Raw genomic sequence first — 24,050 nt, 5'->3', positions numbered from 1 at the left:
TGTGCAGACTAGAATGCACGGTGTACGTGTGTAAAAACTGAATGAGTGTGGTGGGTGACCAGGCAACACATTCATTAACAATAAGGACATCTTTCTGAAGAAGTCGCATGTTTTTTTCTTAGTCTAGGCCATTCGTTGGAATCAGGAAGACGAATTTGAGGGGAGTACAGCTACGCTCAATGAAGTACGTCAGCCATACGTTTTCTGTTTTAATGGGCGAAACCAACCCACAGATACATTAGTCATCTACAATCTACAGTCTTTAGTAAGACAGACATGTTTTGTTTCTACAATAGGACATGGACAACGTGCACAGGCTCTAAATCACATCTAGCCTCTCCAGTAGGTTAGATAAATGTTATCTATCCTAAAAAGAGAATAACAAGTCGTAGCCTATACATGTTGTTATAGTATGACTTTTTTACAATTCAAGTGCAGTTCTTTCGGAGGCTTTTCCCATGTAAATAGCGGTGTTTGGAAGGTCAGACCTGGTCCCAGACGATGGTATCACAACCTGCTGACTTGTCGGCGCCCGACGGCTGTTTCCAGTCGTCACCACGGGCTGAAGTCGAGACGCACGCCGCGGATTCATTCGTCTCTGTCCGATAAAAACTACAGGTATTTGCTTTCTGTCAATGGCATTCACAGCCCGATAGCGCACGCATTGGACAAAACGGGAAGGCAGCCGGCTACACTGGTCACTCGACATTTGAAAATACATTTTCTAAATATCACCGGCACCGCGCTGGAAGCATATAACTTCAATTTGTTCTTCTGAACGTGCAGCAGTACAGTTTGACATTCTTGCAAAAGGAGCGAAGATCTCTATATATTGGGGTCATTTTCCCTATGGCATGGTTTATGCAGTTTTAGAGATAATAAGTTTGATAGATTTTACAAACGTCAGTCGATGTCTAGCTTCTGTTAGTCCAGAAATCCTGAGATAACAAATAGATGAGAGGAAGTCAAACTCAAGATACGTTCGGGGAACGTTCCCAAGTGTCCTCTAAAAGTGACAGCAGTGCAATTCAATCTTTGGACTTTTGAACCTCAAATTCTTGTTACCTCAGATAAATCATACCTCTCCTGTGGGTCTTGCGCAAATAGAAATTTGATGGCCGCCTTTGAGACAAAACGGGTCCCAAGAAAAGCAGTACGATTGCAAGCTTTTCCAAACACTATTTGTTTATCTGTTTGTTTGTTTGTTAGTTTGTATTGCACACCTGGCAAACCTCCTCATGACGTAACACACTAGCTATGTTTGAACTGAACAGTACAAGCTGCATATCCAGACAGATTTATTTGTACTACTCACTCCTACTATTGTCTCCTAAAACGCAGTCTTTGTTCAAAATATGCAGCCATGCAGCACTGCATGATTCCCAATGGAGTTCTAATAGGACAGGTACCCGATTCGGTACAGTTGACGTCAATGAAGCGTCTATTCGGCCCAGATCGAGTTACGTTTTCCCTTTCAACGTTCCAACATGCTCTAGATCTATGTTGCACAGGGAGGAATCAGAAGTAAAAACGATTTCGGTTCAAATGTCTGAGAATTAGATTTTATTGTCCGTCTTTGATGATCACCATGTTGCTACAGATATTTTGCACACGTCCGCGCGCTGCCTGCTGGGATTTCCCATCTCCCACTGCGAGAGGCTGCTCAGCCCGTGGAGTCGGCCATGTAATTATCCCATCACTCTCTCGTCTAACCACAGTTCTAGCGCTGAGATTCACATCGAAGCCGCATAAACTAAAAATACTCAGAGTTACTCAATAGCTTTCACCAACCGACCGATACTTGGAGCGTTTTAGGACGTGTTATTTTAAGATCGAAACAAAATCGGTAACGTTAAAGATCGCGTCCGTCGTTTCCGGCGATCGGAACTGCGAAGTGTTGGGAAAGCTTTCATTGATCTTTACCGATAATAACGTTGTTGTAACTCAGTGATGTGTGGATATTCTTTACGACAATTGAGTTGTGTGTGCTATGAGCTCACCATTCTGAGTCTTGTTCATCTAGCACGTCGTAGGACGTTTTATTTATGTCAGTAGCGACGTCATGGTCACATTTCAGGGTAGCTTGAGGGAACGAAAAATACGACATAAAAGACAACAAAACAGACAAAACGTAAAAAAAAGTACTCCTTACCATAAATTATGTATGTTCTTGATATACATTTTTTTCATTCTTTGTTTTCTCAAACAGCCCGGTCGGGCCCCGGCTTGAAAATGTGACCTTAGCATAAGGTTCATCAATGTGGTGTCAGTACGTTTTCCTAATTTTTCAAAATGAAATCTTTATGATTTGTCATTGTAAAACTAACATCCATTTCTGACGTCATGTGAAGACGTGTGAGGTCGGTATATATCCAGAAGGTCTTAAAGGTTGTTTGAGTTTGTTTCTCTGCTGGATCGAAAGTTTGAATTTGAGTCTGGTGTGGTCTGTCAGTCACGTCACGTTATGAAGTGTAGATTGAGCTCATGTAACCCCCCAAGTCCACATTCAACATTCCGGTGAGTAAATCCCATTAAGCCCTTCCATTAATGGTACCAGCCCAACCTTGCCTAGCCCCGCTGTCGCGGAACAGATTATCACAAGGTATTTTCCACATCATGTAAATACCGACCCGCAGGGAAGCCGGGCTCTGATCCGAACCGGAGACCTGCACTTACGCTGATGTAATTAAGTTTCCGCCTCATTCTGGATACATGGACTGCGCTTATGTCGGGAGAAACCGATAGTCCGTATCGGCGGTGCCGATCTAACAGTCATGATCTGTATTCTACTGCCGCAAAGCTGTCCAATTTCCCGTTTTGTCTCAGCGGGGGAGACACAGAGGGCTCGGCTTCTCAACACGACACCGGCAGTTCGTCACAGCTGGAAATGGTGCTCAGGCCTTATCGTCAATACTGTGCTGATAATCACACTTATATAAGGTGAAGATTGGTTTTCTGTTGCTGTGAAACTCCCGTTCCTTTTTCTTGTGAAATTTGTATTTTCTTTTTGCTTAGAGAAGCCGTATGGACGTGGCTTCAAGTTACAGAACATGAGCACTAGAGGCTAGAACTCTACACCCCATATCATACGTACTGGTTTGATATTCAGCTACAGTTCAGATTTGCATTCTATTGACCAAAAACATAATGATTCTAGAATTCCCAATTTCTCTAACGAATAGCCGAAAGCCCATTTACAAAGCTACCAATCACAGTGTAAACTTTAGAACTCTTCAGACTACCTATCGTCGATCCAATAGTCGCCCTGAGGTTAGGAATTTGTATTCCGTGTGTGTAAAACGGTCCAATTTTCATGTTCTATCGTCAGCAGAGGCTGAGGGAAGCCCAGCAGTTAACTAGTGCAGCAGGACTAATGTGCCAGTCACGTTAGGCTGACGCTCTGAATACTTTATAAACTGAAGCCTTCCAATTTTCTTATCCTCCTGACAGCAGAACGTGACCTCCACACGCAATACCGACAATTAGATACCCGCTATTTCCGACGGTTTGTAAAAGTGGAATTTCCGAACATGTAAAAACTCATGTATCTATGTATGTTGCTTTAAGCTTCGTTAATGTAACGTGTATTTTATGAGCCAGATGTGCCAGCAAAAATGAAATAAACATCGCACCAACTAGGCAGCAGGACTAATCTAATAGTCACGCTCTAACTCCAGGTAATTTGAATAAGTATACTTTAATAGCTTCCGAATTCCCTGTTCTTTCCACCAATAGAAGTTGCAGGTGTGGTACCTCTACACACAGCGACGACAGTTATGCACGGTGCAAAGCCGTCAGCTGTATAGAGCTCGAGCTCATTCTCGCGTAAAAACAAGGAGGAAAAGCAACAGGGGACGAAGTGGTGGCATGTGGTACACGGCTTTTGCTATGTTTGCCTCTTGTAAGCTCAGCATTATTACTAGAATACTAAAATCAAACGACGAAATCCCCATATTAAAGGAGGAATAAAGAGTCACACAAGTACTCTAAAACGTTAGATTTTAATGGTCAGTGTTGGCGAGAATATCTATAGTGTTTCAAAGATAGAGTCTGAAAAATACATGTTGTTAAGTCTGGGCAGCAAATCTGTTCAGATTTCTCTTACTGGGCCAATAAAGCGTCCCAGTTTCCGTTTTCTCCCGCCAAGAGGAGGCGTGGTTCCTGCAAGTAACTCCAACTGTTCATCATGGCACGACATGACAGCCGCGCGGAAAACTAATAAACAAAGCACAGCCCTTTTATTTCACGCCAGAACAGACGCCAGCATTGCTTGCTGTAAATCAACACGCACAAAAGTTGGCAATCTATTCTCTCCAAACACATCTGTGAGTATGGTGAGTTCTCATTCCATATTTCAAACGCGTGGCAGGATCCATACGGATCCCTCATTTTTCTCTGTAGTCTACCGATCCTTTCCTTGGTGCTGAAATGTGGGTAACTGTGCTACAACTACTTATCCTACATTGGATGGAGAATGAAACTGATTGTAACTGGAGCACATGCACTAATTCTACTGCTGTGCGGCTTGCCAGTTCTTAATTCACACTTGGCACGATCCATGTGAATGCCTCTCCTTCTTCCGTATTCACGGGGTGACCGATGCACGGGATCCGTATCGACACCTCCCACTCGGGTGTACAGGAAGCCGGGGCATTTATGTTAGTCGGCAGCTGCAGGACAGACGTACACATGGCTCCTTCCCGCACACTTCACCTGCTGGTGATCTCCCTGGTGCTGAAAGGTGAGTAACTCTGCTACCACTAACTCTCCTTTACTACCTGGATAAAATGGGCGTCCTGAGCTCCGTAATGTACTTTTTACGTGTTTTATCGGTTATTCTGACCTTGCATGAAAAATTTAAGCTGCGTGGTTGTAAAATTCCTCTTGAACGTTTGTTTGGCACATAAAGATATAGGAGTTGGACTGTGGTCCATAAGATGTAAGGGAAAGATGAATCCTTCAATGTGAAAAGATCGGGAGACACATCGAGTATTTGTTCTGTGTGTTATTTCTGTTGAAATGGCGGAAATCAATCACAGCTAGGGATAGGTGTAATGGTATGGAAAACTAGTTTCGCGCTGTGATGGCGGCGAATGTCGTTCCATCTGCGAACACACAGCGTGCGATATAATTAAGATCCATTTGGTTCGAAATGGATCTGCTAATAAACGCCGAAATCGATCTAATATTGTGTTCCTTAAGATTAGCTGTGTTACGATATGTGTAATTCAGAGTGTTACGGTTCCTGTTGAGAGTAAGGGGGTGGGTGGTGGGTGGCTGATAACAGGGTTTGGAAGTTAAAAGCAGCAACAGTGGGCGATGTAACTCCGGGATCCTTTAACACTGTAGTTAAAAGATTCTCTAGGAATGGGCGAGTAGTTGTTTGAGTGGGATGGCTGATGATAGTGATAAATGATGATGGTTTGGTGAAGATCGAGAACAGAAAAATTAGCTGATGAAAAATTCTGGAATCCTGCCGTGGGGTTCAGGGGGCGTACGTATCATGTAGCGTTTCCATAACCGTTTCTGACAGCACCGGGACGTTTTTACCATATCTTGAATGTAATAGATCGTCCCCGGGCCGTGTGAATATTTACCGTGTCATCCAGCACTTTGCGATGATCCATGCCAAACTGCACACATTCGATACTCATCACACTGCTGATATATTACAGATCCACTTTTCTTCATACAGCGGCAGGGAGTGAATCTGAAATGTCAAAATCCTGCTCTTCCAAGTTGAACGTTCATTATATAATGATTATGTGTGCATCAGGCGTGCTGGGTTGGTGGTTTCGAATCACTGGAAACCTGATGTGATAAAGAAAACGGGTCCAATTCACACGAACAGTGGCAGGGATTTGATAAGAAATGTCGCAATCCAGCTCTTTAAATGTTCTAAAGTTCGTGAGTGTTGCTGAGTTTGTGAGGTTACCCGCTTTGCATCGCCGGAGACGCAAAGTATTGAAGGAAACAGGTCCAATTTGCCCAGGCAGTGGCAAGGAATTGATAAGAAATGTCAAACTCTAGTTCTCAATGTCCTTTAAGTCCGAGTGTAAGGTTATCCGTTCTGCATCGCCGGAGACGGAATGCCATGAATACAACCAATTCCGCTCATACATTTACACAGACAGTGTGAGGAAGCTGATAACAAATGTCAAAATCCGGCTTTTGTAATGCTCTGAGTGTGCGCGTCCAGAATGGTGGGTCGTCCCCGATTCACATCGCCGGAATTGTAATGCGCCAACAGTCACTGCTGGAACATTTTCCGGTTAAAGCTTACGGCGGGGTGGCAATAAAAATGACAGGCGTCATTGATTTATAGGCCGTGTATTCATGAGGACCGCGGGCGTCCTGCCCTATTGATATCCACACGTCCGTTCTTTCTTGGACCCTGCGGATGTTCATTCTGCCTCACAGAAGCTGTCTTTGTGTTGATTTTGACGGGATCACATCGATGACACAGAAGAATCATAAAACGGTCTTATGTTTATGGAGCGGGGATTTCTGCATGGTAATGTTCGTCAAAATAAGTTTTAGCATTTTTTCCTCTCAGCAGAAATTTAAATCTGCGATGCTGATTGCGACAATTGCCTTTACAATCTAGAACCGATATCTCACCAGCATGACGTCCATACAGGAGAAGAAGACTAGCATGAAAGTTCATCTGAGTTGGTACATTGAAAAATGAATATCAAACTATACTCCATCTCAAAAAATTCTTATCACCGGAATTTTAAACCGAATCCTTCGGTCTTCTTCAGCTATCTTACCCAAGCGCTGTAGACACGTGATTTTGTACGCACGTGTGACGTCAGCAGTGGGTCAAAGTTTGTTGGAAGTCTATATCGCCCCCCCCCCCTGTGCTGACGTCACAGCGCTTGCGGCTTGGGTCAGATAGCTGAGGAAGACCGAGTGATTCAGTCGAAAATACTTATGAGTCAAATTTTTTTAAGTTACTACTTTTAGAATATAGTTTAATTCTCATTGTAGGACAAGAAGATTTGATGCTCACGTACGCAGGAGAAATGCATATGTCTTTAGAAGATACAGAAGGCCAACAACAGGTCAGAACAAACGACACCTCTAAATATTTCACTGCTATGAGTTTCAGCCTCCATTGATGTTTATGGTAGGCATTTTACTACATCTAATGGACTTTTCTTCCATTGTAAAATGATAAGATGAAACTAACGCTGCGAAGAAAAGGAGCTATAAAAGACGTCTGCAGGTAACATTAGAAGCTTTTTGATGTCTTCAGGCGGTCTTAAAATCAGCGGGTCTTCCTTTTAAGAAGCCTGATGCATAAAGAAACCTGCAACGTTTCTATGTAACTGCCACAGCATGAGTTATAACGGCTGTGCTAACAGAAGGACCGAATATGGAAACGGCAAAAGAAATGAAACAGTTTTGCTGCGGAAAAGTTTTGAGTCTGCATCTTTGGTCAACAGGCTGACATCTTGTCGATAGCAATCTCCGCATGGGCTGGGAAGGATCGATGTCGGCCAGAATCCATCCGGTATTCTGAAGGTGACCTTTCAAGTTTGTCTTCAGAAATGTCAAAGAGACTGAGACAGTGAGCTCTGCAGAGAGGAGATAGATGTAAGGATGATTTTCAGTCTCAGTGTTCTATGCGTGGGTTTGCAAAATTTAGAACGTGTACCCGATAGTGCACCTCGTTTAGAAAGGATGGGAACAAAGTTCATGAGCACAGAGAGACGTAGCTATCCAGAAAGGACCAGTCAAGACCCACAAAATAAGCCTGACCAGTACCGATGTATCTACCCGGAGATGATGCAACTTGCAGCCTGGAGAAGCCAGATTCACAAGTGTGTTGCTATCACTGCTCTTATAGAGGAAGAATCAAGCAGCTGATCTTCCGAAAATAATTTCAACAGGTTGGTAGAACATAGGATATTAGAGGTTCTTTTTTCACAACCGGTAATTCTCACCCATTGACGTTTCGGTGTCTGTCAGACAAGGTAATAGACAGAGACTATAACAGACGCACCCTTTGGATTAAGGAGGCCGTCTGCATAAGGGCGTCAACACCAGTGATGAACCGGAACGAGGGGGGATACAAACTTAGCCACGTTTTGGGACAGTGTTCTCACCGCAAAAGCGCCACCTACTTCGGCTACTTATGGCGGTGAAAAGCAGTACTCCAGTCAGAAGCTGTGAAGAAGGTGTCTGACAAACACCGAAACGTCAGCAGGAGAGAATTACTGGTTGTGAAAAAAGAGCCTTTAATATCCTAGCTCCACTGCTATTTTAAAGTGCCATCAGAGAACCAACACCTGACGCTTCACACTTCTGTAACTTTAGTCAGAAGATATATTGCCATACAGCGACTATAGTTGCCACATCGCTTCACACAGTAGACAAAGAGGGATCTAAAACTAATGAAATATTGACCACCTCGGACAGATATTAATGACTACCATGAGAAACTTCAATGAACTTGTAAGGTAACGTTCTTGTCGTTGGTTTGTACAGACCAATTCTCCTACCACCTGATATCGAGCCTAAAATCTTTACCTTTGTTGTGATTAGAATTCCTCAAGAAAAGCCCGCGGCGGCGAACAATCGTCTTGAGTTTTAAGACGTCAATACGGAGGGACGGGAGGCTTTCAAAAGTTTGCTCTTCTGAAGTTCTGAACTCGATAATCTGACTTCCAGATTGGAATCACCACTTAACAGACCGTTCCCCGCCTAATGATGGTTGGAAGTTGGCAGGGAAGGCCGGGTTGCCTGTAGACCTGACGCACTGCCGACAGACTGAAGGGCCATCTGGCCGGGGGTGTCAGGAAGGAACGGCGTGAAGCCATTACCGCGGTCTACTTTCTTGGAAAACGACTTTTGCGACCCATTTCCATTGTTGAAATAGTCCGTCAGCTTGCGTAAGAACCATAAACATAGTCATTTTTTCTTAGTTTGTAGTCCGAAATATAACAATTTGTCTTGCTTGTACGACTGACGCAGTGAGAGTGAGATATTGGTCGAGGTTCTCATAGCCAGATGTCTGACAATATCATTGATTGGCTTCTCCGCTCTGCTGCTTTTGAAAGCACTGCAGTCCGACATCTTACGTCTTTATAAGCATTTCTAACTTAGCAGATATTGGATGTATTGATATTGGTGAGAAGCGCTGAACGAGGAATCATCATTATTGTTCTTTGATTAAGAAAATGATGGGACCAAATTTATCGTGTACGTTGTGATATTTTGTATTTGGTTTGGGTTTAGATTACAGAGCGCCCATGAAAATTAATTAAAAGAAAACGCTATCTTCCCGATGTTTGCTGGTCCGTATACATTTACTTATCTTTAGTTTCTAGGCAAACTAGATCACCTGTTCACCATTTCAAACCTGATGAAACAGTCCGATAAAGGCACTAATAAAAAGTGATCTCTTGTCATGGTCAATCAAATCTATGCAAGTTGTTTCTCGCGGTTTATATAAGCAACATTTACACAGTCAGGATAGCACAAATCAAGCAGCAACCAGACGCGCAATCTACATACGATTGACGCTGATTGGATTAAAAGTAGGTCGTGCCAAAATAATCTCATGAATATCTACAGCCTAGACGTTCAAGACGTGTTTCGGCTGTTATATCTGGTGTTGTAGGGAACCACGAGATGTGAGGATGTGTGAGACCGTGCTCTTAGTTGTTCTGTTTTCTATGTTTGTAGCGAACGCTGCCGTGTACAGGACGGTGTTGCAAACGTTACTCCTACCGGTGCGATGGTCGCGGATTCTCACACCTCAAACCCTCTTACCTTACACATAGATGTGGTCCTCCCGGATGGAATGTGATCTGTATCAGACCGTGTTCTTAGTTGTTCTGTTCCCTGTGTTTGTAGCGGACGCTGCCGTGTACAGGACGGTGCCCCAGTCCACAGCTGTGCTGCTCGGCCACGACGTGACTCTGAACTGTTCCCTGTCCGGACTGTCCGAGCAGGACGTGGTCAACTGGCACTGGTACAACCGGGCTTCCCAGGCCAAACATCACCACATCTCGGCCGGCAGCGTGGTGGCGCCCGAGTTCTCCCGCTACTCCATTGTGGGCGACACGAAAGGAGGGGAGTTTAACTTGAGGATACAGAACGCCCGGCTCGAGGACGAGGGGAAGTACCAGTGTAGCGCCTTCTCCGTTCAAGGTGTAACAACCGTGCAGCTGTTTGTTGTCGGTGAGTGGTATTTTAGCTGCATGTCTTTTACAGCATCAACTGTAACTAACGTTGTAAACCAAGTAACTACTCATTTCTTGACAAAGACTGGAGCTGATCAGGCGAAAATTTGGGTAAGTCCAATTTTTTGGGTTGGTAATTTTGCAGTTCAACTCTGATTCAGCTTTAACTGTACTGTATCGACGACAGTTCTTATTCGAGTAATTCCATTTCCGCGATACAGTCTATAGGGTGGTTGGGGTCTGCCCATAGTTTATAAGGTATCAGACAACGACACTGTAATATCTATATTCAAAGGCGTTTGATTTCGTGATATTTGCTGAAAACTATTGTTCTCCATGACACGGTAGTTTTTTTATCATAAATAGAAACACAATTTGCAATCGTGAGGACGGTGCATTTGTTCCTAGCGGTTTCTCGCAAACCTGAACCAGGTCTTAAGATACGAATTGCAGTAAGCGTGATGCTGTATTTAGATTTCTTCTCACGACAGCGCCTTAACAACTCTACCTTGTGTGGACGTCATGTCCAGGTGTGGGTTGTTTTGTACTCCGGTTGTTCTCGCTTCACCTCCCCTCAATCTGGGTCGCGCCTTTAGTACCAAATTGGACCCGAAGATTGGAAATGAGGGAGACGAATTCGTCGTGCCCCCACCCCATCTATTATGTGAGCAGCCGTTCAACCTCTGCTATCTATTAACGGCCAACTGTTCGCTCAAACGTGTGCAGCAACGCAATCATCAAGAGTCGCTGATCTATCGGCTTTCTGCTCGTGTACGTATCGTTAGGTACGTGTAGAGATTTCCAATGGAGGCGGTTAACTCAGTTTAATGGTTGCTGGCTCCCGCTTCCGAGTGGACAATACTTTAATTCGGGTGAATAACGGGGAGATTCGTGTCCCATTTCTGAACCGGTGACCTCCCCACTTCATCTTTACTGAGCCGCACGATTTGCCTGCTGGGCTGAGGAGAATGCGACTCGATGTTTGTGAAAATCCCTCTGCCATTTCTGACTTACATGTACCTCCCAGAGAGAAAATGTGAAAGTAAACCCAGGCCCACACAATATGGCAAAATAACTATTAGAGATGACAGTGATGTTGCGTGCTGTTTTATTAGCGGTCCACGGGACGCAGGAAGTTTGCACGTCCATGCCAGTCGTCCCTAAGCGTTGTTTTTAATTCTCTTTCATGGTACCGAATTATAGCAGGCTCTTTGGAGGCTTGCAGCAGCGAACCAAGTGCAATAGAAACCGAGTGCAAGAGAAACTGAGTGCCAAAGAACTGATATAGCACCAGAAAACGAGCCAGACTCGTAGAGCCTGCTAAGGAGGCTAGTTTTGACTGATCCTCCAGCCTTCCTCAAGAATAATACCCCACTTTCTTCAGGCACGTGACCTAATAAACAAATCTGTTTCACCTATCGTTTATGTGTATGTTGTTGACAGAAGGTATAAGTTTCATCACTTCTATTACCAACATAGGTGGGCTTTTTATTGTAAAATACATGTCTCGAAGACATTTAATCGTAAAAACCTTAGAGGAAGGATACGCGCTGAATACTAAGAAGCTAGTTTTCACCACTCTTCGCATTCATATTTGTCATCTAAGTGTCTTTATGCTAATATAAAATCCCATTGCTTTGGAGCATAAATCTATCTATTATATACCAATCGGTATATTGATGACTCTTGACCTAATCATTTAACGATCACAATAGAAGGCCCCATGAACAGAAGAATCTATGGAAGAGATTTCAAATTCATTTACTCCTGCGATCTGGGGAATTGGAACGACAGCCCCTGATTTACAGTAATAGCCTGATTGTGGACGCCCACATCAGTAATCAGTCGTCATCGTGTAGATAATCGGATTTCCATTAGCAGCAGTAGATCACGTCGAAAGTCGGTCGGGTACAAAACTGTGTGTAGAGTGTCTAAGCCACAGCCCCCATACTACAAGGCAGACATCACAAATAGTACTGTTTATGGGAAAGCATACTAAAATACACTGAAACAAGACTTCATAAAAGTACTAGCCGAAATTTCAATTCTAAAGATTCTTCTTCGCCAGAAAGTCACAAGGGTATACTTGATAACCATGCAAAGTACTTGTACTAGTAAACAGGGGGTTGTTCAGCTCAAACGAAGAACACAGTTGACGGAAGTAAACAAACCCTACCTTTGACCCCGGTTTTCTCTTTTATCCCTCCGCAGGACCTGACAACTCACGTCTGTCCTTACGCCGACTAAACTGCCGAACTGAACACTTTGATCAAAATGCTAAAGCTTAGACCCTACCAGTTCATTCTAACCCAAAAGCATGCAGCTTGGGCCAAAATGTTTACGGAAAAGAAGAGAAAATTTTTTCAATCTCCGTTTCAATCACCCTTGGGCCACATAACTTTGTTCAATCGCTACAGCATGGGGCTAGTTCACTGGTAGTGGCGTGTGTTTAACTATCATGAACAGACTTATGAATGTGCAGTGTATATATATGCAATGGTTACGTGACGTGACTGTGATTACGTGTAAAAAATTCAAATTTACATGCCTACAGTTAACCGTCTAGCATGGCGGACAACACTTACGTCATAATCACGTGAGTGCAAAGACCGGCCTGACCCTGGTGCTGAAAAGTTGATCTTAATAGTAGACTGATACGTCATTATCAGAACCTCTCGCATGTTAGATCACATAACAATCTAAGAATAATGCTAATAATAGGGACGCTGATCACTACAACATAGAAGGCCACAACCTTTCGTGTTATTCGATAGCACACCTATCGATTCAATACCGATTCGAAAATGCTGCAGTTTGCACGGCTTCTGCCATGTGGCGCTTTTAGCACCAACGTGTTAGATAGTGGTCAATGCAGAACTACGGCTTCCAGCATTTCTATTAGAAATAAACTACGGTATTAACAAAACATTATTGTTAATATCTTTATCATCTTTCCATAATCATCGATCTCATACAATATCATTTACCACCCCCCCCCCCCCCCCACGGACAATCAAGCCTCAACTGTTTCAGGAGCGCGTATCTTCAACATCGATTTGAATAAACACCAATACAGTATATTCTAATTTTAATTTCCAAGCAGATGTTTGATTTGGCCTTTGCTCGCTTTCTTCGTTGCCCAAAAACTTGCAAATAGAAAGGTGTACGGAAACGAATCCAAGCTCCCATCTACTTGCTCTACTCTTTCATGATGTACTTTCTCCCTGCAGTTCCACCAACATCCGTTAGGATCACGGGAAACTTGACACCCCGTGTGGTGGGTGAGGGCATGGTGCTGTCATGCCGCTCGGAGGGAGGAAGCCCCATCCCCCGCCTGTCTTGGTACAACGGTACGGTGCGCAACCCCCAGTCTGACCACGCCTTCATAATGGACGCCGAGACCTCCACTGTAGCCGTCAACCTGCTGATTCCGTCACTCACCAAGTGGGACAACGGAGCCAACATTAGCTGTGTTTCGGACCAGGGCTTCCCTGGTACCGTCCGACCAAAGGTCGCCTGGACAAGTCTGGTGGTGTATTGTAAGTACAAGCGTGTTGAACTCTGTGGCACTTTCAATTGCTATACAGATTAATCATGCTCCTACGCAGAGCCTCGCCCGCCGCCTATTCAATACACCTTGACGAAGCTCTGCTAAATCGGAGTTTCCACTTTTATGAGTGTGGCCTCTGACTAGCTGTCATCTAATCAGAATCGACTGAATGTCTCTTTAGGTTAAGCCGACTTTAGGATAAGCCCATAAGAGTGGAAACCTCAGCCAGCTTTAACAGAACCTTCCTAAAGCGTATTGTATATGCCGCGGGCGGAGCTCTACGTACGTAGGAGAATGTAGGTTAATTGGCTTCCTTTTGCAGCACAAACCAATCGCACCTGGTGGTCTACAGTAGGCAATGAAGTTACTAGAAAATCCAGTTACAGTCCGGTTTCTCCCTAAGGTCTAGAGGTACATGTATTCAAGCTCAAAAGAGATTAATTCATTCCGTATCCCAGTATTCCAGCTTCAGTTGAGACCAACTGTATTGTTTCTCGCCACGACCAAGCCTATGGTTTGATTAAAAAAAGAAGAATTCAGCAGCACATAGTTGCTATGTCATTGACTTAGGATTTCTGGGTTCGGTCGTTCTATACTGTAACCAAGTACGCAGATGTAGAACGTAACAGCCATGGTTGCCCAGATGCATAATCCCCGGTGGGCATAACTGAAAGAACTACACAGAAAGTTTTTTGAATAGCATGTGAAGTCGGTATGATATTACATAAGAAAAAGATAACTTTTACTTCCAAGATGATCGATGGCCCTCTCAAACATCAGTTGCAATTATTAATTTTTCATGACAAACTTTAAGATTGCTATGATACCATAAACGAACCTGCGCCCAGCTTATAGAACAATCTAGAAGAAATCGAAGAAGAGACTGGTTTTATGAGATGGAGGCGCTGTGTGGCAGGGTCGGGTGGTTTACGGTGTATCGATGTTTGGTGTTTCGTATGGGGAGGTAATATCGTGTTGTAAGCCTTTTAATCAACTAACATGACCGCAGGGGCATGGTTTAACTGTGTATCATATTCCTGGCTCCTCTCGTATGTATAGAAATAGTGTTGCAGGTGTTAACGGCTTAGGGGGATAACGGTATCTCATGACATCGGTATTCATCGCATTCACCTCTCGTATTTTCGTCAGTTGGGAACTTTCCATGAACTGAACTGACAAAGTATTAAGTACAGTAAATTCTATTTTACGGGTTTTTGGAAAGAAATGTTTGGTCCACAGATAGTTAGCTACGTGTTGTTCCCCATTATCTTTCTAACAAAGACGTGTGTAGACACAAATGCTGTTTGTGGGTTTAATGACATAATGTAGATTGTGAAAATACACATCAGCTAATAAGGGAAAAGTTCTGAAACACTACGAAGTGCTTCCAACACCACTTCAAATCTGGGGGCCGTGACTACACTTGTTACTACACCATAGTTGGGCAAATTGGAGGAAATGATGTGATAAACTCCGCACAGGCAGAATGGAATCCGAGAAGGTGAGCCTGCTAAATGTCGTATATTGCAGAATAAAGAATATCGATCGAAAACACATGGCCGTAAATCGGGCGGGCGGAGAATTGTGTTAGACTTACTCTGGGACTATAACTCAGTCAGGCGCTGGCGGCCGTTTTAGCAGCGGCTCGGCTGTACGTTATGCACGTCATTTTGCCTCCTACGAGGGGTGATCGATAAGTTCTGCCCCTCACCAAGAAATAAGGTGCGCAACTAAAATCTCGGACCATAATTATAAAGTCTAAAGCCTTCTATGAATGTCTACTAAAATTCAAATCGCTATGATCATTGCTTTTGCCAGTGACACCCAGTAACGTTAAGTATGGGAGTAGGAAAAAATGGACAATTAAGCTGCGACCTGAGGTGTGCGGGTCTACTTGTTCTGCCGAAAGCCAGATACACACTTCTTACTAGTTGAAATACGAAGGAAATCCTCATCAAACAATTTAACAATGTATTCGAAGATTTCATGGCATGGGGAACTCGACCCACATAGCTCTGATTACAGTTCACCCTTGTTTTTTCGCCATTTATCCACTGGTTTTCAATAAAACGTCGACTGCAAAGTAATGAGCACAATGATTTGAAGTATGGTGGATATTGATAAAAGACTTCATACAATACAATTATGCTCCGAAATTTGAGTTGCGCACCGAATTTCTTGTTGAGGGGCAGGACTTTTTGATCACCCCTCGTATGCATACGTGATGGTTTTGTAGAAAACGTTGGGGTCGTAATTCATTGCAACCTCAACTTCAGTCAAACAGTTCTTCATAGTGAAAAATTTACCATGGCTACTGTTTCAGATTCTGTCCAGGAATAAAAGAAAACAATATACGGCAGTGCGAAAGGGACCAATACATCCAGTTATTACACTTGTAAATGGGACTGTACAGGAATGCTGATTTTACGACGATGGCTGTAGAATTTACTACTTCACAATGTTGTGGGAGAACGATTTTTATGTCGGCTACCTTTACAAGGAGAATTTAGATTGAAAATTTCTTGACCCAAACAGTTAGATAGGGAGCAGTATTGCATGCAACAATACGAAACTTTGTCACATTATATCATAAAAGTACGACTGTATCTATATATCTAAGGATGAACTATCTTGCCTATATACTTTAGATGGAAATGCTAAGATATTGTTAAACTTATTTCCCAGTATCAGGATTATTAAGATCAGAGTATTGTAGTATTGCAAATCAATACAAACGAGATCGAGGGGTCAAGGGTTCGACTCCTGGTTATCCAGGCTAGACGGTGTATGTTTGGCAAAGTCACTCCACAGAACTTTCCTAACTCCACAAAGGTGTAAGAATGGGTACCTAGTTGGTGATGTAAAGGGCGGTGAAAAGACAGGGATGGGCTCCACCTTCCAATACCGTGCCCTATAGACTCAGTGGATAACAACGTTAACAGACTGCCCCTACGCCCTCAAAAAGGCTATGGGACTACCTTAATCATTTACGCCTACCGCAGATCCTCCAGTGGTGACTCCGGAACACCCGTCAGTCCGTGTGGCGGAGGGAGAGTCTGTCCAATTGTCCTGTCACGTGAACAGCAGTCCCGTCACGCGCGTCACGTGGACACGGCTGGCCAATGGCGAGCCGACAGACATCACAGACAGGTAAACGCCGCCGACACTTTCACAAAACAAAATAAGCGCTAAAGATACAAAATAAAGATTACTTCTAAACCCTTCCTCGTGTGTCAAGAAAAATACGATCGCCTTCTCTCGAGCTCCCAATATATGACTATCTCCTTCGTCTCTCAATATTACGGTTAAGACCCCAATAGATACGTCTCCTACCCTACGAGGGAAGACACGGTTATCTAATTAGATATCTGCTGATGTTTTATTCCAGCTCTGGTGATCTCCACATGGAGAACGTGTCCAGGTCTCATGCTGGACTGTACGAGTGTCGAGCTGACAACGGCATCAAACCAGCTGCGGCAGCAACGGTCCTTCTGGACGTCACGTGTTAGTTGCCATGGTTACTTTATTCAAACGAAGTAACAACTATTTTACAAGAGCGCTGACCATTCAAGGCATTTCAGACTTCAAGAAAAAACAAGAGATATAGTGTTATTTTATATTGAATATACAAATGGTTTGTTGATGACCAAAGTCAGTGATCTCGTCGCTAGTCCTCAGTTATATGTAGGTACATTGGTGATAAACTATAAATAATCTATTTATGGTCATTCTCAAGGACAACTGTTATCTCCCAGCCCTTTACAGCCCATTACTTTCTGTCTGATCATTTTATAGATGCTCCTTCGATAAGTAGGACGTTCGACTCGGAGATCAGCGTCTTGTACGGCCAAGACGTCTTGAGGCTGGAGTGTGTGGCTGATGGGAACCCCAAACCTCGGGTCTGGTGGAAACGGAACGACACCAACAGTCTGTACGAGAACCCGCTAACCCTGTCTCCCATGGACTACAGAGCGGAGGGTCTGTACGAATGCGTGGCGTTAAGTGCTGGGTTCATTGGCGCCAGACGGAGAACGTTCATAAATGTAATAGGTACGGTAACTTCCCACTGCAATAACCGTATAACGTCTGTTCAGAAGCTGTCATAGCATTAGTCACAAAGATTCATGGGTCGGTTTTATCTCTGTTGTAAAAATCATTACAGCAATGGCAATAAACTAAGATTATGCGTAGGGGAGTAAGAAAACTTATTAGGCTCATACTAGATTCTGTCTCATCTAATGTAGGAGGAGGGGACTGACAGGAACAATAATCGATAAATAAATAATAGTGACATAGAAAGAAACCCAACGGTTATCGGTGCATCAAACAGAAACTACGTTGAGAATAAGATAAGCAATTTTAAAAGAATTGAAAGCACAGCCGAGGGTGAAAGGAAGTTGAAAAAAAAGTAGATGAGGTTAAATGTGTTCCGCTTATGAGTGCGTAGTTTGTGACAATTTTCTCATCAACTATCTCCAGGTCGACCGGACGTTCTTGGTGACACAGCCGCCATCTTTGCAGACGACGGGGACGAAGTGACCTTGCAGTGTAAGGTCATGTCCGACCCGCCCTCTGACGCTGTCCAATGGGTGTTCAGGAGTCACAGCGGTGACGAGAAACGTCTCGATCCTGGGGAGGGCGGTGGTGTGGAGGTCAAGACAGTCTTAGGACACATCAGACAAGACACGCTGACCATCTGTAAGATAGACGCGTCATACACGGGGACCTACGTCTGTAAGGCAACCAACGTGTTCGGATCGGACCAGAGACAGTTCAGGGTTCACATCAGATGTAAGCTATCACCTCACCATAGACAGAGATAAAGGTTCACTTGAAAATGTACATTGATGTGACTACTATTACACTGTCTCATAATAATGCTTCCTAGGCGTGTAGTTCATGATGAATCTTCTGAGGACACTTTCTAGGATGGTCCTCATCACGACAACGTGTATCTAATATGTTGGTACCGGAAATTGACTGTATCTGGTAACATTGCGATCTCTTGCTATCATTCTATCGTATGGCACTGTTGTAACAAATATTCTGTTCTTTTGTTGACAGTCTCTAGTATGTTGCTGATCGTGACCCTCTGCACGTCAGCTGCCGCTGCTACCACCGTTCTGATCATCCTGGCCTTTTGCCTCCACCGGCTGATCAACAGACTCAAACGTTCCGGTAATCAACAAGTCGTTTCTTGTAAATCTTTAAAGACGACTGATTGCGTTGGGTACGGAATCTGTAAACACAACTAAGTTTCCATAGCTGTGCATTTAAATGGGGTCAAATGGTCTTCCATGATTTTTTTCGAAAGTTATAAAATCTATAAGAGAATAAGAAACGTCGGCCTTGTTGCTTGCATTGCGCCTGCGTAGCGCTTAACCCTCATACACGCGAACGGGGTCATTTTTGACCCCACACGTGGATTTTGATGTGCCATTTGAAAGTTTTTGTTTGGAAAAAAATTCCTTCCGTGACATTGTCAGTAGATATCTATTCTAACCTCTTCTAATTTTTTAGGGAGATTGGCACAATACTGTTGACATTATAGAGGAATGTCTGGAGTGATTCCACTGGGGTCATTTTTGACCCCAGCAAAAACAATGTGCTGTTTTTGAGACCTGCCCTCTGTAACTCCTAAACTACTTGTTGTTTCACCACCAATTTTTAGAGGATGATGCCCATGTAAATTGATATCATCAAAATAAATGTTGTGTCATGATGGCGTAATATGACGTCATTATGACGTTTTTATGTGATTCTATCCGCCATCTTGGATTTTGACCGATGACGTCATGAAATCAGCATAAAACATTAATGTTAGATTATGAAAGTTATATTGGATTACATATAAGATGATAACAATGTAAGGAAATGAATGTGGTGTACCAACAATTCCTCGACACGTCATTGTTTGAACTGAAATTAGCAGATTTTGCAAGAACTGCCTGTCAAAAACCCGTTGCCATGGCAACACAAAAAATGATGAACTTACTTTATTAATTTGAATTTTTTGTTAAGGACTTTTTATGAAAATTCACCAAGTTTGTTGGCTCTGGCGTAAGTCGTTAAGGTGTTATGCAACATAAAATTTGGCGTGGGCCTCAAAAATCCTCTACCGGTCTAAATAGGAATAGTTCAAAACGTGGTCCTTCTGATCTTTTTGCATGAGTTATCATAATGAACTGGAATTATTCATACCTAAAGAAGCCAAAACATTCCTCTTACATTGATGAAGCGATGTACGGATAACAATCAGCACAAAAAAGTGAAAAGGGAGATTTTACTAAACAAAACATTGTGGGGTCATTTTGACCTCGTTCAGTCATTTTTGTCGCAAAAAAGGGTTCGGGTGTATGAGGGTTAAAAGTAGTCTCTGAATCAATAATTTTCTTCATCCTTAGGACTAAACATTATCTATTTGGAAGCTGTTGCTATGGTTTTATTCAGCAATCATCTGTTTGCTTCAGAAATACCGGCTAACTCGAGAAACTGTGCGGGTTCAGAGACAGACAAGACCTCCAGTGACCTTTCCCCTTGCCCGAGGTGATATGTATCTTTCGTTTGTTACTGTGAGTTTCATAATTCATTATTTGACCTTGATTCTCAGTATCTATGTGTGAGACGTGTGCTTGAAGATGTTGAACGTGTTGTTATGTTTTTTTAATATAATTTTCCTTCCGTTACATCGATGCATCAAAAGCAGGCTGGAATCGTCTAAGGGCCCTGAACGACAAATGAAACAGCGGACTTGTTCAACCCTGCTGTCGGACAACAATGTATCGTGTGACGAGCTGTTCTTCCCGTGTAAGTAGTAAGGGTGACAAGAACAAAAACTGCTTGTTGGCATGTGACGCCATGTTTGGGGGAGGGGGGCTAGATCCTACATGGCGATCCTTCGAAACACACAGGCAATGGCGTTGGTACAGGAAGCCAGAAAGAGATGAATTATTGTTTGATGCGCTCTACATATGCAGAGGCGAACATCAGTCACGTTCAGATAAAGGGAAAAAATGCCATCAAATGATAAATCGTTTCTAACACAATGAATTCGCTGGAACGTTTTGCGTGATCGAAATTAATCTACATGTATATTTTTAACGTAATGAAAACAAATAATACGTAGGTCACGTCAGTCTCTAGTGTGCATGAATAATGATTAATGTATCATTTACCTTATCGCATGTAAACCTACCAAATCATCTTCATCTATTAGAAAAAGAATTGTAGATACGTTAGATCTATACAGTCATGCCGTAGGCTTGCAAAGCCAAGTGATGTCTGTGAAAGATATACACCAGTGCGATAGCTGTGTAGACACTGATGAATATTACATGGAGTGGACTATAGTATGTTCAAATGGACCGGCTTTTACTGAAAGTGCTGAGTACAATTTTACACTCTACTAGGAAAACAAATACCAACACGTCTTTTTACCTCCCTCTAGGGTGTCCAGGTCACCATTCTAACCATCCCCGAGTTAGCAAGCAGAGGCAACTGGAAAGTGCCATGAAAGCCAAATATCTAGCTGAAACAAGGGTATAGAAACTTGACGTATTCTCTTTAAGTTGGTATCTCACTAGATAGCGGGACGTTGGCGACGTCGCTGTGACCTAAATTGGATTTGTGTTACCCTTTGTCTTAACATTGGGAATGTCATGAAAAATGTACAAGTATGACTAAGAAGACAACGAAACACGTAAAGCGCAAAAAGATCGATCTTTTATCGATGAGTCGCCTTGTCAAATCACTCGGTCGCAGCGAGGTCACCAACGTGCCGCGGGTCCAGTGAGATACCTGCTTTACGTATCTAATTATACATACTCACGCTAGTACGTTTCTCTAATAAGAAATTTATATCTCTACATTAAATAAACATGGCGTCATCTTTTAGCGCATCACTGTTTAAACATCTCTCATTTTATATCCGTGCAGAAGGTCCCGACCCGAAGACCCGACGGCGCTGAGATGACGCAAGTATTTGGAGCGGATCCCACCGCAGATGCAGTGCGTGTCGAAGTCACGGACCAAATCTCACGAGAACATGCGAGACTATATGGCAAGTTACCTCCAGACCCAGGGCGGACCAAAGAAAACTTTGAAACGATATCCCACCCTCCACCTAAACGCGACTCGTTGGTGGAGAAAGGCGGATATAGTGCAGATAGAGATCACACCAGAATTCAAGAGGACAGACGCCCCGAGTCAGGTTGTAAATCTCGATACTGTAGATTGCTGTTCAAAAAGACAAGTGCTGGTGATACAAATCCAGAAATGCGGGTAGCAGGATGTTCATAACATACATAGCAATATCAGAGACATAAAACCTAAAGCTCTAAGAATAATACCCTAGGGGAATAATATCCTGTTAAAAGGCAAAGGAGTGGTGAAAATAACTTCGTAAGAAAGAAGGCCACACGCCGTGAGAAAATATACCATCATAATGTGTTATGTAGCGTGTTGGACGATTTAATGCACCCACCTAGTACCTGTAATGATCAGTCACCATTTCTGCTGAGCTACAGAAAACATTTTACAAGCAGGAACAATAAAGCTCTTGTACACCCACTGGGTACACTTTCCTGCTCATATCACATATATACATCTCAGTAATCAGGTGCGTTGAATACATTTTACCCTACGAGGTTTTTATCTCATCCATCCTTTTCTAAAATGGCCAATCTGGAACTCATCGTTAAGCATTTTTTACGTTCTACGCCAAGTGGCCTCTTGTGTGTTTTATAGGGTTGTTTTCAAACGAGAAGCCGTTGTAATTAAGCTTATATTTCACAAGTGGACTTCTGAAAAACAGCTTGTTTTCTATACAGTCACACTGTAACATTATTTCTCATAAAGTGTACAAATTCCCAAATGCATACAGTGGAACTAGCATATGCTTCATCATTGTACACGCCATACATGTAGTTGATGTATGCTTATGATTTAAAGACGCTGTAATAGTCACCACATATATGCTGCATTGTTACTCGGTCCTCCTGCATTTTCGAAGGCATCCGACAGGTGCGCTTTTAGCAGTGTTACAGACTCGTGGGTTTCCTCTAGCCTTGTCATGCTTTGTGATTATACTTGAGACTACATGTTACATTAACCGTCACGCCCAGAGATCAGGACAGCATCCGCGGTCTGAGGAAAATTTTGACTTTTGTTTTCCTACTTTTCTATGCTTTGTACTATTGTCAGAATGTTGGTATAGCACAGACAGGAGATGTAAACATTTTTTTAATAAAAGCAATGTACAGACCATTAAAGGAATATAGTGAGGTCAGTTAAATTTAATGCCCAAACTTTGTTAAAGACGTTTTTCAAATTTGAGTTGATTTTCCACAAGCGCAGCTTCATAATTCTTTTAATTTTTCGGCCCTCGTGTTCTAGCCTAGGTTCCCTCCGATTACTACCGAGGCTCCTACACTCGCTACCCGCAATGTTTTTCAGGGTAGCGAGTGTAGGAGCCCCGGTAGTAATCGGATGGCACTCAGGCTACTCATGTTCGGAAACTGATATATATTCAGCTTGCCAGAGATCGCCCCTGGCTCGCTATGTTTAACAGCACTTCGATAAGCCCCAGGCCTATCTACACCGTTATGCTGAGTCAATTTATCAACGTTATTTTGTAGGAAAGAAATTCATGTTGATTAGACTACCCTTTTCTGTGACTTACATGATAAATAATCACAAGAGAAAGGATATCAGAAGTGTCTGAATGTATGCCCTCGTGGATACTAGATTCTGTACGTCTGTGCAATGGGCACGTTTATTCTCCATTATCCTTACAATAAATGAGCCATGCTAACATCCCCATGATTATGTTGAACTCTCGCGTGACTTGAGTGGCGCCATTTGAAGACGGACTCATCTCAAGAGTTTGCAAACTTCACACAAATGTGATCCCGAACATCGCTTCTTATCAGTCACGGGTGTTTGGATGAATGTGATGGGGAGACAAGGCCAATTTACATCCGCACGGGTAGGTTCACTCTTAATAACACTATGATCTTCACCAAGGTCAGTACAACGGTAGATCGTATCAAGAGACCAAGGCAATGAGAATAGGTCAGGTTTGGATCATTCGCCGCATTACTGCCACGTCGTATGTCTCTGTTAATGGGTATATTGCAACGCCACAGTGATAGTTTGGTTCGTACGTAATGAAACCAAAACCACTCTAGCTTCTCTGTGCTTCCTACCTATTTTCATTACCTGCATGAAGAATTGAGGTATTGTTTTTTGGTTCGTGTGTGTGTGTGTGCGTGTGTGTGTGTGTGTGTGTGTGTGTGTGTGTGTGT

At 43.1% G+C, this 24,050-nt stretch overlaps 1 protein-coding gene across 1 annotated transcript; it reads left to right on the top strand.

Moving 5' to 3' along the window:
* Positions 1 to 4,485: 4,485 nt before the first annotated feature.
* Positions 4,486 to 23,515, top strand: LOC136429905 (kin of IRRE-like protein 2). Its single transcript, XM_066420072.1, has 11 exons — positions 4,486 to 4,741; positions 9,868 to 10,194; positions 13,427 to 13,735; positions 16,749 to 16,896; positions 17,135 to 17,250; positions 17,542 to 17,796; positions 18,226 to 18,537; positions 18,811 to 18,924; positions 20,217 to 20,553; positions 21,194 to 21,285; positions 21,682 to 23,515. The coding sequence occupies exons 1-9, from the start codon at positions 4,600 to 4,602 to the stop codon at positions 20,294 to 20,296; spliced, it is 1,803 nt and encodes a 600-aa protein (XP_066276169.1). The 5' UTR covers positions 4,486 to 4,599; the 3' UTR covers positions 20,297 to 20,553; positions 21,194 to 21,285; positions 21,682 to 23,515.
* The last annotated feature ends 535 nt before the right edge of the window (positions 23,516 to 24,050 follow it).

Source organism: Branchiostoma lanceolatum, chromosome 1 (assembly GCF_035083965.1).
Source record: "Branchiostoma lanceolatum isolate klBraLanc5 chromosome 1, klBraLanc5.hap2, whole genome shotgun sequence".
Lineage (NCBI taxonomy): Eukaryota > Metazoa > Chordata > Leptocardii > Amphioxiformes > Branchiostomatidae > Branchiostoma > Branchiostoma lanceolatum.
The sequence above is the reverse complement of the archived record's forward strand: the minus strand, read 5'-3'. Positions and strand labels throughout refer to the sequence as shown.

Bases quoted from the DNA above. Each gene is read 5' to 3' on its own strand.
- LOC136429905 (XM_066420072.1), top strand. From the start codon at position 4,600: ATGCACGGGATCCGTATCGACACCTCCCACTCGGGTGTACAGGAAGCC. The intron at 10,195-13,426 runs GTGAGTGGTATT...TTCTCCCTGCAG, and splicing joins CGTGCAGCTGTTTGTTGTCG to TTCCACCAACATCCGTTAGG. The intron at 16,897-17,134 runs GTAAACGCCGCC...GTTTTATTCCAG, and splicing joins CCGACAGACATCACAGACAG to CTCTGGTGATCTCCACATGG.